Source organism: Toxotes jaculatrix, chromosome 21 (genome assembly GCF_017976425.1).
Source record: "Toxotes jaculatrix isolate fToxJac2 chromosome 21, fToxJac2.pri, whole genome shotgun sequence".
Classification (NCBI taxonomy): Eukaryota; Metazoa; Chordata; class Actinopteri; family Toxotidae; genus Toxotes; species Toxotes jaculatrix.
The window spans coordinates 13,053,310-13,069,877 of NC_054414.1; the positions used below are offsets into that span (position 1 = coordinate 13,053,310).

A 16,568-nucleotide genomic window follows, 5' to 3' on the forward strand; every position below is an offset into this window, starting at 1 on the left:
GCAGTGTGTGTGACATGACTACATGTCCCATACTTCGCAGCTTTTTTCCCTCAACCAATCAGGATTCAGGTAAAATTATCACGTGATTATCCAACCCAGTTCATGTCAGAGTGACTTCCACTAGTGGGTTCTCGGGCTGGAGTGGACTGGATAGGACAGATTCTCGTTCAAGATCACCAGGAAGACGATCTTTTCAGTAGTTATGCGGTCAGGTCTGCGTCTAAACTGCGCGATTCATCCGTTGTTCACGTCGCTTTAGATTTGCTTGATACAGGTAAGCTCATGCTAAAGGGTGCAGATTTGCCAGATTGTCAAGAACGATTTAAAATTGCTCTGTCCATGGGCCGCACCAGTGTTGTTTGAAATAATATACCGACAACTCCGACATTGTAGGGTCGTAAATAACACCATCATCTTTACTGCAGCATTCTCCTTTTGATCCTGCAGGACCACTTTAAAATGTTTGTTTTTATTGCTAGTTTTTACAGGCAATGTGATGGCAGTACTACAATCTTTAGCTAGCTAGCTTGGACTTTTGAGTTACTCTCGGCTCAAACTGTTAACGGCTAAAAAAAAAAAAGAGAGACATTGCTTAATTTTTGATGTCTGTCAAACGTCCTGTGAACTGTCGTCCTCTCGAAAGCAGGTAGTCTTAGTGGCTAAACCCTGAACTACTTCCAGCTCAGGACCCTTGTTATAAACGGTGTTTTCACGCTCAAAGCATTTGTTGTTTGATTGGTCAATGACTGTAAGTGCAACCAATAGCACGATCAGGTTCAGGGGCTGTCCACTCAGGTTTCCTGTGGGCAGGATGAGGAGGAGTAGTGCGACGCATTTTTGCTCTAAAATAAAATCTTGTGATTCCACTGCTTAATTTAATGAACTTATCTGAATGCAGAAATTATAGTTGAATGGCTACACCTAAACACTGACAACAGTGTGCAACGTTGGAAAGCCACAGTGTTTATTTGTTACTCTGCAACCAATGAGTTGCAACATCAGCAGGAGGGAACATTTTTTTTAAACAGACGTGCAATTGTCAGAGCCAGTAAATAATTCCATTCTTGCAGCCCAGTTCAACAGGTAAACACAGCGGAGGGCCCACAGAGCAACTATGTTGATAATATTGTCTTTAATTCCTTGAACATTAGCATGTTCACTGCTCCTGTCACATTGAGGGGGGGATAGTTCTTACAACCAGAATAAACATAGTTTACGTTAAGCATAATATTATGCATAGTAAAAATAATATGCTAAAACCTACTACATAAGCTGATGTAAAATACAGTGGCCATATTGTTTGACTTGTCTTTTTCTTTCATCCCCTTCAGTGTTTTCCCATCCCCGAACAGGAACCTCTCAGATACTGTGTCGGCTGTGTGTTCCCTGTGATAACAGCCAGTAACATGTCCATGTTCAGCACAGGCATCCTTGTGCTGACGTCTCCTCTCCACACTCTCCCCCTGCGCATCGCTCCAGTGCTCAGCTCAGCTTCTCAGCTTGTAGAGCGCACGCTGTACGTCCACCTCCACCCGGGGCTGAACCTGGGAAGTGGGAGCCAGCCTCGACCAGTTTTTATTCCACCAGCAGTGGACCTGTCAACGCTAATTTCCCGCCTTTACAGCAATGCAGCGGATATATGCAGCCACCTGGATATTCGGGTTTTGCTTACCAATGTCCGCGCTCAGTCAGCTGTTTGCAGCGGGATTCCAAACTGCCCCTTCCCTACTCCACAGCCACTGTCTCACTCCCCAGAGGTGGTGCTAACAGACTTTGCTGTGCAGGACCCAGATCAGTCCCATCAGGTCACCCAGTGTCTGCAGAAGTACACTGGCCACTGCTACGTCTGCAGTCCCAGCCTGCACTCAGTGCTGCTTCACCCACAGCTAATGAGGCTGCAGGAGAAAGAGGAAGGGCTGAAAAAACCTGAAGAAAAGGCAGAACCTCTGGAAACGTACAGTGATGTGGTGGTAGGGGGGACGTTTGACCGGCTCCATGGGGCCCACAAGACGCTGCTCAACATCTCATGCCTGCTAGCCAATAGAAGGTTCCTTATTGGTGTGTGTGACCAAGCAATGCTGAAAAGTGAGTAGATTATTTTCAGTATTTCCGCTGAGGAATGTGCATTCCTAATGTTTCAGAGGCTAATGTGTCATAATATGACATATTATGTCACATGCCCCGCCCCCCAACTTTTCTTCCTGTCCTCAGAAAAAGTGCTAAAGGAGCTGATCGAGCCCTACTCTCTGCGGGTACAGAGACTACTCGAGTTCCTGCAAGACATCAAACCATCACTGCAGGTGGAAATCGTGCCCCTTCACGACCCCTTCGGAGCGTCTGTGGTTGACCCCCTGCTGCAGTGCATTGTGTTTAGCGAGGAGACCAGAAAGGGAGGCGAGGCTGTGAACAAGAAACGCATTGAGAATGTAAGTTATTAAATTAACAGTTTGTATAAAATAGGCCTTTGCCATTGCCTTTGAGATTTAAATATTACATAATGTAAGCACTGCACATGAAGCACTTTGGTTCTTTTTCTGCTTGGACAAAAACTAGGGCCTTCCAGTTCTTGTTCTTCATGAGATCCAGTTGCTTAAAGATGCCCACCACACTGAGACAGAGGAGGAGAAGATCAGCTCCTCTAGTCTACGCTCTCGACTCCTGGGCACCCTTCTTACCCCGCCTAAAGTAGGTCCTGTTTAAAAAATGTTCACATTTTGAATAGAGATTTCAGTGCAGGATAATGGGGTAAAAAAAAAAGTTTTTAAAGATGAATTGTAGACCTGTAAAAAACATCTGACAGTTTCCATCAGCATCCGAGTGGAGTTATTTTGTGTTTTAAACTTCTGCATGCCTTCTAGTTATGAGAAAGTAAACTGTGCTCTAACTCACATTTGATTTTCATTAACTCACTGGGGATAAACATTTAACTCGGCTGGATGTTTTCTCGCAGCATTTGAGGAGGCGTGGAATAGAGTTTTCATACAACAAAAATCTCAGCTGAACATTTTGTAACAAGGGTCAAACACACAGATCTGTCTTTGGAAACTTTAATGTTTAACTGCTTTTAGAGGAACTGTCTTATCCAGGTGAAAAATAACTGTTTTTCTTTCCAGCTTATGCCAAAGTACAATGTTTTTTTTAACTGTTATGTAACATAACACCTACTTAATGAAAAGAGGTAGAGTTATGTGTGTTGAGAGTGGACAGATTAATCAGTCTACCATCACCTCTATCTTCTGATTATTGATTGCCTCACATTTAGTGCTGTGGTATTTGTTGGTGTTCCTCCATATGAAAATCAAAAGGTTTACTACATGTTTTTTTCTGTTTGTAGAACACATCCCATCTCCCTCCACTTCCATATGTCATTGGCCTGACAGGAGGCAGCGGCAGTGGAAAGAGCTCCATCGCCAGGCAGCTGGAGGCTTTGGGTGCAGTCCGGATTGACTGCGACAAACTGGGACATGAGGTGTATGAGCCGGGCAGAGCAGCTTATCACAGAGTGCTTGAAGAATTTGGGTCAGGTGAGAAAATAATCATTGTTTTTGGCTGAAAATTGATGGTTGGGCTTCTGGCTTTTAGCTTTAGAATAAAATTGCCCTTTATGCTGAATGAAATCTAATTCATTTCGATGAAATGACAAATTAGCTCTTTTTGCTTTTAGATGTACTGAATGAAGACAAAACTATAAACAGACGTGCGTTAGGAAGGAAAGTTTTTGGAAAGCAGGTAATGTGATAAGTATGAATAATGTTTTGGTATTTTACAACATTGCAAACGATACGTCACATCACACCATGATGTATCAACAGTTTCCCAAAGATGCTGTTTTTCTTGCAGGAGCAGTTAAAAGCTCTAACAAATATTGTGTGGCCTGAGATAGCACTTCTGGTGGAGAACACAATCAGCCAAGCCAGAGAGGAAGGTATTGTATGAACATTTTTAATAAAAGAACATATTAATCTTAGTACTGTAGTTCTAGTTTTGGACCATATATAAAACAGCATATAAAAAAAGTCTAAAAAACTCAATCCCTTCTCATTCAGAGATTTACCTGGCGTTCATGTTAAGCTTTTTTCTTTGCAGGTAAACAGGTTTGTGTGGTGGATGCAGCGGTTCTTCTGGAGGCTGGATGGACAGACATGGTCCATGAGGTCTGGGTTACCATCATCCCAGAGGAGGAGGTAATATTTTTGGGGAGTGACACAGATGGAGTCACAACTGCTTCACATATCCCTTCACAGAATGTAAAATCAGTCTTTTTATGAGGCAGTTGAGCAAACATGGGACGGAAACACCTTGTGACCCTGACCTCCCTGCCTCCCCTTGTTCCCCCACCCCTAGGCGGTGTTAAGGATAACGGAGCGAGACGGTGTGACCACAGATGATGCCCTGCGCAGGCTGCAGAGCCAGTGGTCTAACGCCAAACAGGTTGAACACGCCAACGTAGTGCTCAGCACACTGTGGGAACCAGAAGTCACTCGAAAACAGGTCAGACACACATCACACCATCAGCGTAGTTTCCATATATCTGTGTGACATTAAATAATTTGAGTCTAGAAAATAAGAAAACTGTATTTTTGTCATATTTTTTTCATTTTCATTGTTTTTGTACTTAAAAGGTATTGAAAGCTTGGAATCTCCTTCAGGAGAGAATCCTACAGACGCAGGACGGATAGTAGGAATGTGTGTGGGTCACTACGGCATCATAATTGTGACCCAAGCATGTATCCAGCCCAGGAATGTGTGCACACAAACCTCTGATCCGCATCACGAAATGCTGCCTTAGAAAGAGCTGAGAATGGCCACTGTGCTTTTGCAGCTAGCCAAACAACATCTTTGACCAAGACTCAGTGCCTGATTGACTTTCAGCAGGTTTTTAAACTCTGGTTTTATTTTAAAGATGCTTAGTTGAAAGATGGATGGTTGAGGAAAAGGGAAACTGATCCCAAATGCAGAATGATTGTGCTATTTGGGATCAATAAAGTGTTTCCTAAGAACTGTAGGACTGTTTTAATCCAAAGTAGTTTTTTTCCTCAATGGCTTGCCTTTGAATGGATACATTCAGCAGTCCGAAATAATTCAAGACCAAACTTCTCTGCAAATCCAAGATTTTAGGCACCTTCTCAGCTGATGACACTTTAAAAAGTTCTGTCCTCTTTTCATGGCTTCTAAGTGTTATTAATATGAATGTATCTTAGAAAAGCAACTAATGGTAAGGGAAAAGTAGAATTAAATGATGTATTTATGTTTGTGGCTTCAGTGTAGTTGTCACACTTAATGCATTTAAATATATATGCAGGGCAATGAAACGGATTGTGAAACTGAATGGATCAGTACATTAACAATTAAAGCAAAGCAGCTAAAATACATATTTAGGCAAAATGTAGAGTACTAAGTTAGTTAATTTGGCCAGTAGACAATATAGATGACTTCTTAAAATCGCCATTGAAATGAAAGTAGTCATGTTTAAATTAAATCCACTGAAAATGTTTAAATTGCAATCCTATAAAATGCCCAAGCTGCCTGGTGTTTTGTCTTATAAGAGCCAGTTGTCACACGATCAACCTTCTACACCAGCTCTCCAGAACATCTGAAGCGTAATGTCTCCAAAAGAACCTCAAAAAGCCAAAGGCAGCAGCAGAGTGAATACTAAAGTCATGATGGTAAATGTAATATTGTCATATCCCACAATAAAAGGGTAAATCAGTGTTTACGTAAGAATAAAATACTGCTTATTTTTTCAGTCATACTTTCAATAGTAAAGGCTTGTCCAATGGAATTTCAGCTGGTTTTACAGTTTGTGAGAATTCAAGTCTTTAATTTCATTGTCTTGTTTGTGACCTGCAAACTCAGTGGAACGCTTTATAAATTGGCACAGAACAATAAATTAAATGTTTTCAACCATGAGTTTTTTTCTTATTAATTTTAAGGTTTGGTTAAAAAAAAAGAATGCCTTTCAATAATTATTTGAAGACATTCACTTTCAACCAAGTAGTTTTTAATTTTAATGCCTTTAAATCATTTACACTTCAACAATATTTAAATGTGCAAAATGTACAATTTTCACGTGACACGCAGTGTGAAAGCTGCTGAGCTCAGCAGCAGCAGAATGATGTGACCTTACTTCAGTAAAACTTACTATTGTGCACCAGTAGCTGAACATCAGAAACACAGATTGAAGAAAAACAGACCAGACAAGTAAGTGCGCTTGTAACTGGTGGCATGTGAAACCAAGGACTCTGGGTATGTGTGTTCAAATATCATTATCCCCTTGATGGTTGAGGATCACAACACAGCCATTTGTTGTGTGGCAGTGGCAACGGTCCATCCGTGAAGGATTCTACTCCAAGCCAAGGAAATCTTAAAGTGAGGTGCATCCCCTGGTTTTCTTCTCGGTCACATCTCCACTTTCAGTTTGGCAGAGCACCTTGCTTCCCCGAGCTTGTTACTGGCCCAGCACACATAAACCCCAGAGTCAGAAGGTTTCAGATCAGCCAGGACCAGAGAACAGAGCCCGTCTTCATTTTGCTCCATGGTCACTCTGCTTGATTCAGGCACCGGCTTCTTATTTTGAAGCCACTTGACGTTCGGCTGTGGGTAACCTAAGAATGAGAAAATTAGACATTACTGCAGAATCAAGAATATAATATAGGCCTCTGAACGTTAAATGATCCAATAAACCAACTTTAGGCAGTTCAGGTCTCATTCTATGGCAATCAAAGCATTTCAGACAGCATTGTCTTTCTCTCTTTTTTTTTTTGTTGCCCTTGGCACTCATAGAATGTGGCAGGGCATTATTTAATGAAGTACATCACAGCTTTGTCACTCTACCATTGACGAGGCATCTTAGCTGAGCAGTTGCTCCTTTAGGAAGGGTGGTGTCCTTCAGGGCCTGCTGGAAGCAAGGTTCACTCTGAAGCTGCTTATCCAGAGACTGGATGGCCTCCTCTGCCTCGTGGCTCCAGACTGGCTCTGGATGAGAGGGAGGATGATGATGATGATGATGATGATGATGAATAAAACAGAAACAAGGCTTTACTGATCACAAAAGGGTAAACTTGAAGTGACAATCTGAAACTGTGAGTCATCTGCCACATGTATGTAGCTCTAGGACATAGGAGGGTGTGTGCGTGTGTGTGTGTGTGTGTGTGTGTGTGTGTGTGTGTGTGTGTGTGTGTGTGTGTGTGTGTGTGTGTGTGCCTGTTTGTCTCTTTATCTGTCTTACCCTCTGAGGAGCTGCCAGGAGAGTCTGGCCTGTTGGAGAGGTTAGCCATTCGCTTCAGGGCCAAAACAGCCTTGCCAGTTTTCTACAAGTTTAAAGGACAAATAGCATCGGATGACAAAAGGTCATCATATGGAAGCCCTGATAAGAAAATTGTACATCTGTCCAGTGCTGGGCGAAAAGCATTGAAGTCATTTTTCGTTTGCCTTACCTTCCATTTGCGCTTGGCCAAGAAGTGTCTCATCTTATCCTTTTTAAGTGACTTAGTGGGTCTGCGGGTCAGAGGTGTAAAAGAGGCCATCCAAGGGTGGGCGAGGGCCTCGGTACATGACAACCTGCATCTACAGTGCAAGTGTACAGAGGGAGGAAGCAGAGTGTGTCAAATACTGCCAGTCTCCTGAGTTTACTGTCTTGAAGCTATGGATTATCCACTGCACAAATAAGACCTTGACTCTGTAACTCCTATTAAGAGTTTAGTAAATGATTTGTACTAGTAGAAAATGTCACAAGGAATGAGAGAAGGTAATGAACTTGAAACTTTCTAATTCTATTACAAAGAGGTACTTCCATACGTTATAAAGAAAACAGACCAACCTCCGGTCTTTTTTCAGCATAGAGCAGATGAAGTCTTTAGCTTCATCAGAGATGTCCTCAAAACTTTCCTGGTCAAACTCGTACTGAGCTTTAGTCACAAGAGCTAAAGTCTCAGCATCGCTGTTCCCCTGGAAGGGGGATTCTCCACTGAGCCTAAGACACAAAGAAATCATATGCACAAGATCAAAATAAAGAAAGAAAGAAAAACCTTTCTGAGGAAGCTTCACTGTGTTTCAGCACATAAAGATGTTATAGAGATAAGAGATAAATGCAACGTTTTGAATTAAACATTGTCTTTATGTCATGTTACTGCTGAGTTTGGTTGAAACTATATGCACTGAAAGGACTGCAGTGCTAAGGCAGTTATGGGGGGAAATGTGGAAATGCCAGGAAGTCACCAGGAGATGGCACCAAATCTGCATTTGTAGAGTTACTTGAGAAGAAGGGTTGAGTAGATTTTAGTTATGTACCTCACTGAATTTTGTATTAAGGAATTCAGTGGGTAACATATTCCTGTTACTTGTAACTACTCTGACATGACATTGCCATAGCTGACATATTAAGGCAAAAGGTTAAATAAAGTAGTTTTTTTCTGTCCCCACATTTTATGTTAACATGAAATCACAAAATAATCCACCTCCTCCACTATAGAGCATGTTGTTAGCTGTCACCATTACCACCACAGTTTAACTTACAAGATGAAGCAGATGACTCCAATGCTCCACATGTCAGTCTCCAGGCCCACAGGCTCATAGTTGATCACCTCAGGGGCCACAAACTCAGGCGTGCCGTGCATCACCATCAGAGGTTTACCATCCTCTGTAGAAGAGTACAACACACCCAGATATTCAAAATGTCACCCCGAATGTTTTGCATTTGCTTGTTTGTATTAACCTATTTACAGATGGCCCCAGTCATCTCTAAATAGACCACCCAGTCCGGAGCTGCTGCATGTGGAGTGTCACCAAATTTTCTGCCTGAACTGGCTTCACATGCTTTACTGCATTTATTCAGTTAAGGTAATAGTGATATAGCTGGCTATTTAAAGAGTTGTCAAGACATAATGAGCATTGGTAGACATCTAGGAATTTAGAGAACATTCCTTGATCCTATCTTTGGTTATTTTTGGCATCCATTAAAATGAGTTATCCTGTGTTGACCTTGCTCTTTTGTCAGGATAAAAATATGTTAAACTGAGCGGTTGGCAAAATACAAATATACATTTGTGTCAGTTAAACTTGATGAAGTGTTTTTTATGATCAATAATCTTTATGTAATCATACAAACCACAACAGGAAGCATTGCCAGCCCTTGTTTGTATTCAGACAGGCCTAATAAGGATCTTTTGCTTATCCTGTATGGAGTCCTTCACTAAAATACACATTCGTTTTCTAGGGTATAGTATTGTCCCTTGTGAGCAACTGCAAAAGTAAAAAAAGAAAAAAGAAAACATAGAAAGAAACTCTGCTATTTTCCAGAGAATTACTCGATTATCATCTTTGCTTCAGATTTACCTTAAAAAGACATAAGATCCCAGTGAGTTTATTATTAGAATCCATCAAACTCACCCAGTTTACTCGCCAAGCCAAAGTCAATGATCTTGATTTGTGTACCGGTGGTGTCCACACAGACGATGTTCTCTGGCTTGAGGTCAAGGTGGACGACGTTCTGCTTGTGGACGTACTGCATGCCCTCCAGGATCTGCTGCATGTAGCGGGCACTGGTGGGCTCTGTGTGCTCAAAGTTGTCATCCACGATGCGTTCAAAGAGCTCTCCACCTGCAATACTGGGCAGAGGGATAACACCACTCAGGTCCTCAAGTACTGTACTTCTTGTTGTGAACACCTAGTGTCCACCTAAAAACACCATGGCAACCACTAGTATTTCCACGTGTCTGCCTCCCAGAGACCCAGATCAACATCATATTTGCCCTCCCAGTTACTTACTACTCCATGACCATGACCATCTCTGAGCGCGTGTCGTAGGCAGCCAAACACTGGACCAGTTTTGGGTGGTGGAGACATTTCATCAACTCAATTTCCTTGCGGGCCTCCATCTTTTCCTTGGAGGTCCGGGCTCGGTAGAATTTCCCCGCACACACGTGGCCCGTCTCTTTGTGGGACAACCGGAACACCTGGCCAAACTTCCCACTAGATTTTTTTTTTTTTAACCATAGTAGATAAGGGACATTACAACTTCATCTAAGTGCTGGACAGTCAGTTTTCAATCTACTTAATGACAATTTACAGGATCTGGCAAGTTTAAGCATATTTACAGTTTGTTTCAAATACAAAGAATTTATTCTTACACTCCCAGCTTTTCATGCACATTGTAGTGGTCCGCGATCTTGTGTTTCGTGTCAGTAGTCACTGTGACGTACTCCTCAGGCTCTTCCTTCTTCTTTTCCTCTTGAGACACAAAATAAAAGGAGACAACAAATCAACAAATTTCTCGTGACAGATATTTCAAAATTAAATCTAGAAAATCTAAAGAATAAAATGGCATTCTGTCTCCGGTCCTCATTTCAAACATTTTACAAATCCAACATATCACTCACTCGCAGTTGCCATCTTGATGCAGAGAGACTCCTGGCTTGGTTCGCTGACTCCTGCTGAGTTGTAGGCTCTGACACGGAAGCGGTACTGACCCAGAGGCTCCAGGCCCGAGCGGACGTGGTAGGATGTGTTTTTACAAAGGCTTGATATTTCAGTCCAGCACCCTGGCTTGTGAGGGGCCTCCTCTCTGACCTCCACAATGTAACCCAACACAGCTGTGCCTCCGTCGTAGCTCGGGCCAGTCCAGGACAGGACCAGGGACTGAGTGGACAGCTTGGAAATGACAGGCTGGGAGGCGGGTGGATCAGGTCGGCCTGAGGAGAAATTCAGGAACAAAGTATTTTAATTCCTACACAAAGACGCTAGACAACAGATGCATATGAGACAGTGATAGGTTTAATTTGAAGTTTTCTTTTTAAAAATACTATTTATTATTCATTATCTTTTTGGATTGCTAATATTGAATACATGCATGGTTTTAAATGTTTATATTGTAGTCTATGTTTCTCTTTTCTTTTCTTTCAGTGTCAGATATTTTTTTTATGTGTGCAACAAGAAATATCAACATAAACACTTTTTTTTTCTTAATGTCCAGTACCTGTGCATGCATTCAGGGAGCAACAAATACTAGTGCTGCATCATCTTAAATCACTGAGAACACAGAATATCTACTGTAAATACAAAACTGTAGACAAAAGTGGGGTCTCACCTATGACATTGAGGGACACTGTATGCTGCGCGGTGCCTTTTCGGTTACGTACTATGAGAGTGTAAGAGCCTGTGTCTTCTGGACAGGCCTTAGAGATCTCCACACTGCTCTGGATCTTACTACTCTTGACAGATATCCGTGGACCTCCTACTATCGCCTGAACAGGAAGAAGAATAGAAGATAACAGGGTTTCAAAGCCAGAATATCAACAAACCAATCAATACTAACAGCCACTGGGAGTGTAACTTTCTTACTTTGTCTCTGTTGTAAATCCAGCAGCAGGCCACAGGGGTAGAGCTGCTCCTGAACTCACAGTGTAGCCGGGCCTGCTCTCCTACTCGAACCTCCAGCTGCTCTGGTGGGTCTATAAACTCCACAGGGGGTCCTGAGGAGAGGCACAGATTGTGTGCTTTCAAGAGTTCATTCTGAGAAAAGTGCTTGAAACTGAAAATCAATAAAACATGGCAAAATCCATTAAAGTTTTACTTAATTCAGTGGCTAGCTTGATGTGTTGTCCTCTACTTACCTTTGCTAGAGGAGACTTTTGTTTGAAGGTTGTTATCTCTGATATCTGTGGAGACTGAAGAGGTAGGTGGATTTACAGGTGTGTGCTATGATAGGGGTATTTAAGAAGTTTCTAACCAATCACATGTGAGCAGTCAAGTTTGGTTGCAGTGGTAAAAATACTTCAATCAACAGGTAGTCAATCAAATGAGCAGGTAGTTGATGCAACCAAAAACATTTTTGAGGGTAGACCTCAACAGAAATGAATGAAATTTAAAAACAAAATTTTATTAACAAAAAGAAAACACATGTAATTCCCAATCTTACTTGTTGCTACGCAAACACAATTCGTATTTTTTCTATAGAAACAAATGTAAGAAGAAAAGCGGAGAGAAGGGAGAGTTTATGGGTGTGTAACAATACAAAGATTTTTTTCTAAAGCTTAAGTTATTAATCTACCTTTGTTCTTTTCTTCTCTGTGTTGGCTTTTCCCTTTAGAAGCTGGGGACAATTGAGTATTTTCACTTGACGCAACCTTGAATGTGACCTCAGTGTGCTTCTCATGGTTGCTTGTTCTGGGGATTTCCTTTGTTGCTGCTCCTTTGCAAACAGAGTGAAACAGGTTTACTGTACACAGATCAATTCAGTGTGGTTCGTTTAAGGGTAAGTTAGACTATGCTTCATGTTTGTGAGACACGTTTCTTCTGCTGTACCTGTGACACGTAACACAGCACTGCTTGACTGTTTTCCAGCTGTGTTCTCGACTGTGCAGGTATACGTCCCAGCATTTCCTTGTGAACACTGAATCAGAGCCAGAAGGGCAACTCCATTTTTGAAGGAAGTATGACCTGAGGCCAATTTCTTACCTAAATGACAAAATAACAGTGGTCAAACATATTCACACTGTAGCTGATCCACATTAAAATCCTTTTAAATTTAGGATATTGTGGTTTGAACCCCTACACACAAGCTTTGGTTGACGTTTTCTAGCGTCATTTCTTTGCTTGTAAAGGCATTTTCAAGGTATGGCAATTAGTCACATACCATTGTGTAGCCAGGAAATGCTCAGAGGCCGACTTCCTGTGATAACACCTTGAAACGTAGCATCGCTTCCCTCACAGATTGTGCAGTCCTGGAGCAGCTCTTTGAAGTGAGGTGGTGCCACGGCTTGAACTTGTGTCTGTCTGGCATCTTAACAAAAATTAGAAGAGGAATGGATTTTGTTTTCAGACATGCTTCACTGGACTTCAAACTGTATACACTGGCGTGTCCCCTATCACTGACCAATCAGGATTGGTGACTATAACCAGGAAAACAATTTGAGCTAATCTTTCAAAGAAGGGACTTAATGGTGGTTGCTGTCTGGTATTTGCAAATGTTAATACAGTCAGAAAATTAAAATAGAAAACTGTGCACTAATATGGACGTTTGATATTTGTCTGTTTCAGTTCATTAGGTACCTGTGGGAGTATAGTTGTATGTGAAAGTGTGGGGAATTTGATGGGGTGTTTAAAAGATTTTCCCACCACATGTGTGTTTGCACATGTGTATTTTGGTGTTGGAATGTCTGGAAGGATGAAAAGTGGGCGCTCACCAGTGGATGGTGGAATGTTGTGCGTGTGTGTGTGTGTGTGTGTGTGTGTGTGTGTGTGCGCGCGTGTGTGTGCATGTGTGTTTGTGTACATTTGGGGGAACAAGGTGGGGGGCAAGTTACATGTCACTCCTTTACACTCAGAGTACAACTGCTTAAGGACAACTCTGACCATTACACTATCACAATAACTACAAAACAACACATTTCATAATAATCTTGTTATTTATGAAGCTGCACCTTTGGTTATTATTTTCGGTAGCGAATTAGCCTCAGGGGGGCTAACCTCCTCATACATATGTAATCTAACAGATTCCGGCAGTCCTGGTCTTCCTCCTTTGAAATGCCCTCATGCAAAAGGTTCAAGTTTAACAAATTAAAACATGAGGTGCCTGCAGGGGCTGCAGTGGACTGAGGTTCTCAATAGAGTGTAGCTGTGGTAAATATTATGAACACTTTCCGATTATATTTTGATATTAAAGAGTGCGCCCAGTTCATTAACATTATTAATTAAAACTGTCACATGAAAAATAGTTGAATTAGTCTGGTTTCAAGTCAAGGTTTCAAGTGTTTTTACCTGTTGCAGATGAAACTCCCAGTTTGTTGTTTCCTACTGAATTCATGTTAGTGGTCTCCAGTCCATTCTCTTTTTTTGTCTTCCCCTCACAGAAAGGTCTGGGTTTAGGCTTGAGTGCCAGACGGAAAGTGGACACAAAGGTCTGTGTCTTCTTATCACCCTTGTCCATCCTTGGATAGAAATGACAGAGATAAAAGTTGTGTTTCTCACAGTCAGTCCTCGGTCAGGCCTCTTCTTCTTCTCTTGGTTGTGGTTTGTATTACTCAGAATAAAAGTGTAGTGTGACGCTGATGTGTTGCATACTTGCCCTGTTTCTATTCACACATCATCTGAGATGCTAACAGGAGGAGCCTCTGCTCTCAGACTACGTCTGAAATCACTACCCACTCACTAGCCCCGCAGTACACAGGAAACAGCCCGCTTTATCAGAAGGTCAATTACAAACACATATGTTCAGCTCCCCCTCGTCCCTCTGGACTGAAAACAGAGGGAGAGGGACTGACACACCTCTGATAGAAAACAAAAGAGGTAGTAAGCAACGGTTGGAAATGTGTGGGAGACACATTCAGGCTGAAGAGAAATGGAGAACAATAAGATGCATAGTGTGAAAGAAAGACACAACAAAAAAAGTATAAAAAACTTATTTTACCTGTAGCCACTCTTCTTAAAGATTGCTTCTAATCTTAGAACACAATCACAGATTCCCGTTGTCAGCTTCTTTTTGACATTTTGTTCCCTGCGAACACTCAGCGTACTGTAGGTTGAGCTACACTGCCAGAGTCACCGCAGGAATCAAGAAGAGCCAGTAGGGCAGCTTTCTGTGAGCATTTATTCTGCCGTGCAACAGACAACATGTAGAAGGATCACTGGAGTCATGATTTAAAACTGTGAACTTCCGGGGCAGAGTGAAAGTGGTGAAGTGGGATAGTGTGACCACAAACAGTAAGCTTCACTTGTAAATGAGATGCCCTTAATTCTATTGATATGGCTGCTGGTTGGGTGTGTCTCCAAGGTGAGCTTTCATTTACCTTTTGTTGGATAATTGTTTAGCTGTATGGGGGGTTTCTCTCATTCAAAATCAAAGCCTATGAAGCTTGTGGATGGGCCCTCAGGGTTTTCTTTTTCTGTTGCTATTGTGAAAAGCAGTTTCACCGAAGGTCAGCAATGGCCACATTGACTTGATTTTAATTTTACTTTCAGTTTGTAAATAAAGGATTTTGTTTCTGTGAGCATTTAGATGACTTGAGCTTTTTTACATTTTTTATCCTGAGTTCAGTGAGTAAAAGAATTTCACATTACTGGCTCAATAAAAATTCAATCTCACATTATTGCTTCATTGTATTGTATTTCTTTATTAGCAAGTCAATGTACCATTCAGCGCAATAAGCCTATGAACAATTATCTTTTGTCTAGATACCACACACTGATGTGGAGCTATAGACATGTATTGTTACACTGGTTGGCTTTGGTATAAGTCATTACTGACTGCTCATACAGGTTAACATGGAAACATGGAATTAATACCAGATAACTGATGTATTAATCACAGATTGGTTATAAAGGCAAACACTAAATTCCTCTTGTGCAGCACACTCATAGCTTATCAACAACAGTAACAATGGTTGCATAATTTTTTTTTCTAAAAGCTACCCTCAGAAAAATGAGTGACTATGTTGTGGTTTTAAATGGACGCATTTCCTTAAGTGGTGGTCAGCGCAAGAATGTAGGGAAACTGTTGCAGGGACTGGAATGTGTAAGTAGTACCATATGGTGGGAGGCCCATGATTTACTTATACATGTTCCCTGGGGCTAAAAGCATGCTGATTGATGGACCAGACATCAACAAAAGCTTAACTGTTTACTGATGTGCAGACTCACGCAGCATACTTCTGCAAACTCTAAAGAACTGTCACAAATGTACCTGAACACACACAAACACACACACGCACAAACTTTCTGTTTTTTTTTCTCTCAATGAAAACAGTTTACACAGATGTGGTTCTCTAAATAAATAAATAAAGGGGCTTAACTGATGTAAGGCAGAGCACAGCAATTACATGGTCAGAGTGAAGCCGAGAAAAAGTTAAAGGCTCTTTGCCAAATTATGCAACTAGTATGGCTGATTGCAGGTCAAAAAATTATATATCAGTGGAAATACTTATAGACAAAATGTGTTCTTTATATTCTACTGCTATTTAATAAAATAATTAATAAATAATTTAACTGGTGTTAATGTTTTTCTCTCCATAAAGATTAGATTTTTCCAACAAATTCAGCTCATTAAGATTCAGAAACATCAAATTTGAATTTTCACTCACATGAAACATAAAAGTGAGTAGACTATCTCACCACCTGGCCTGTGCTGGCGTACAGTCACTGCTGCTTGATTTTTTTTACGCCTGTTACAGTAGTTTTTCCTAATTTTATGTGTGGTTTTTTTTCTTGTTTTCCTTTCTTACTTTACCCCAAAAGTCTAATTGCACGTCCAAATGGCTGATTCTGGTCTTAACCAAGTTTAGTCCAAATAAACTAGTTTAGTCTTAGGCTGCTAAACTAGCAGGTTTACTGATGTTGCCCCCTTTTTTTTCTATAATGATTATATCTTTGCCACTGGCCTGTTTGTGTGGTAAAACAAACTCAGTTGCTAAGATGTTGGAACAACAAAATGGATTTTTAAACTACAGGCCTCAATTTTGCCTGCTGTTTTTTTGTTTGTAATTTCCTATGGCATTTGCCCAGATTTGTAGTTACTACAGTTAAGATTTGACTGTTACTATTCTTTAACTAATTATCAGTTTTGAAATTTGCAAAGA

At 41.2% G+C, this 16,568-nt stretch overlaps 2 protein-coding genes across 4 annotated transcripts; one reads left to right on the forward strand and one right to left on the reverse strand.

The window, feature by feature from the left end:
• The first annotated feature begins 131 nt into the window (after positions 1 to 131).
• coasy (CoA synthase) lies at positions 132 to 5,910 on the forward strand. The gene is made up of 10 exons (XM_041067205.1): positions 132 to 274; positions 1,332 to 2,085; positions 2,212 to 2,426; positions 2,554 to 2,685; positions 3,335 to 3,524; positions 3,665 to 3,729; positions 3,841 to 3,925; positions 4,087 to 4,184; positions 4,345 to 4,491; positions 4,623 to 5,910. The coding sequence occupies exons 2-10, from the start codon at positions 1,407 to 1,409 to the stop codon at positions 4,677 to 4,679; spliced, it is 1,668 nt and encodes a 555-aa protein (XP_040923139.1). The 5' UTR covers positions 132 to 274; positions 1,332 to 1,406; the 3' UTR covers positions 4,680 to 5,910.
• On the reverse strand, positions 5,876 to 14,555 carry LOC121201384 (myosin light chain kinase, smooth muscle-like). Of its 3 annotated transcripts, XM_041067203.1 has the most exons (18): positions 14,405 to 14,555; positions 13,756 to 13,925; positions 12,632 to 12,778; positions 12,301 to 12,453; positions 12,047 to 12,187; positions 11,610 to 11,663; positions 11,338 to 11,468; positions 11,084 to 11,240; positions 10,377 to 10,688; positions 10,128 to 10,227; positions 9,766 to 9,969; positions 9,388 to 9,605; positions 8,515 to 8,638; positions 7,820 to 7,972; positions 7,437 to 7,566; positions 7,229 to 7,310; positions 6,835 to 6,975; positions 5,876 to 6,605 (listed from the first exon to the last, which is right to left on the reverse strand). In XM_041067203.1, exons 2-18 carry the CDS (start codon positions 13,922 to 13,924, stop codon positions 6,400 to 6,402), a joined length of 2,622 nt encoding a protein of 873 aa, XP_040923137.1. In that variant the 5' UTR covers position 13,925; positions 14,405 to 14,555; the 3' UTR covers positions 5,876 to 6,399. The 3 variants fall into 3 exon arrangements, with proteins under 3 accessions (XP_040923137.1, XP_040923138.1, XP_040923136.1); XM_041067204.1 differs by lacking the exon at positions 14,405 to 14,555 and having other exon boundaries at positions 12,047 to 12,181; positions 13,756 to 14,117; XM_041067202.1 differs by lacking the exon at positions 14,405 to 14,555 and having other exon boundaries at positions 13,756 to 14,116.
• Between the last annotated feature and the right edge of the window lie 2,013 nt (positions 14,556 to 16,568).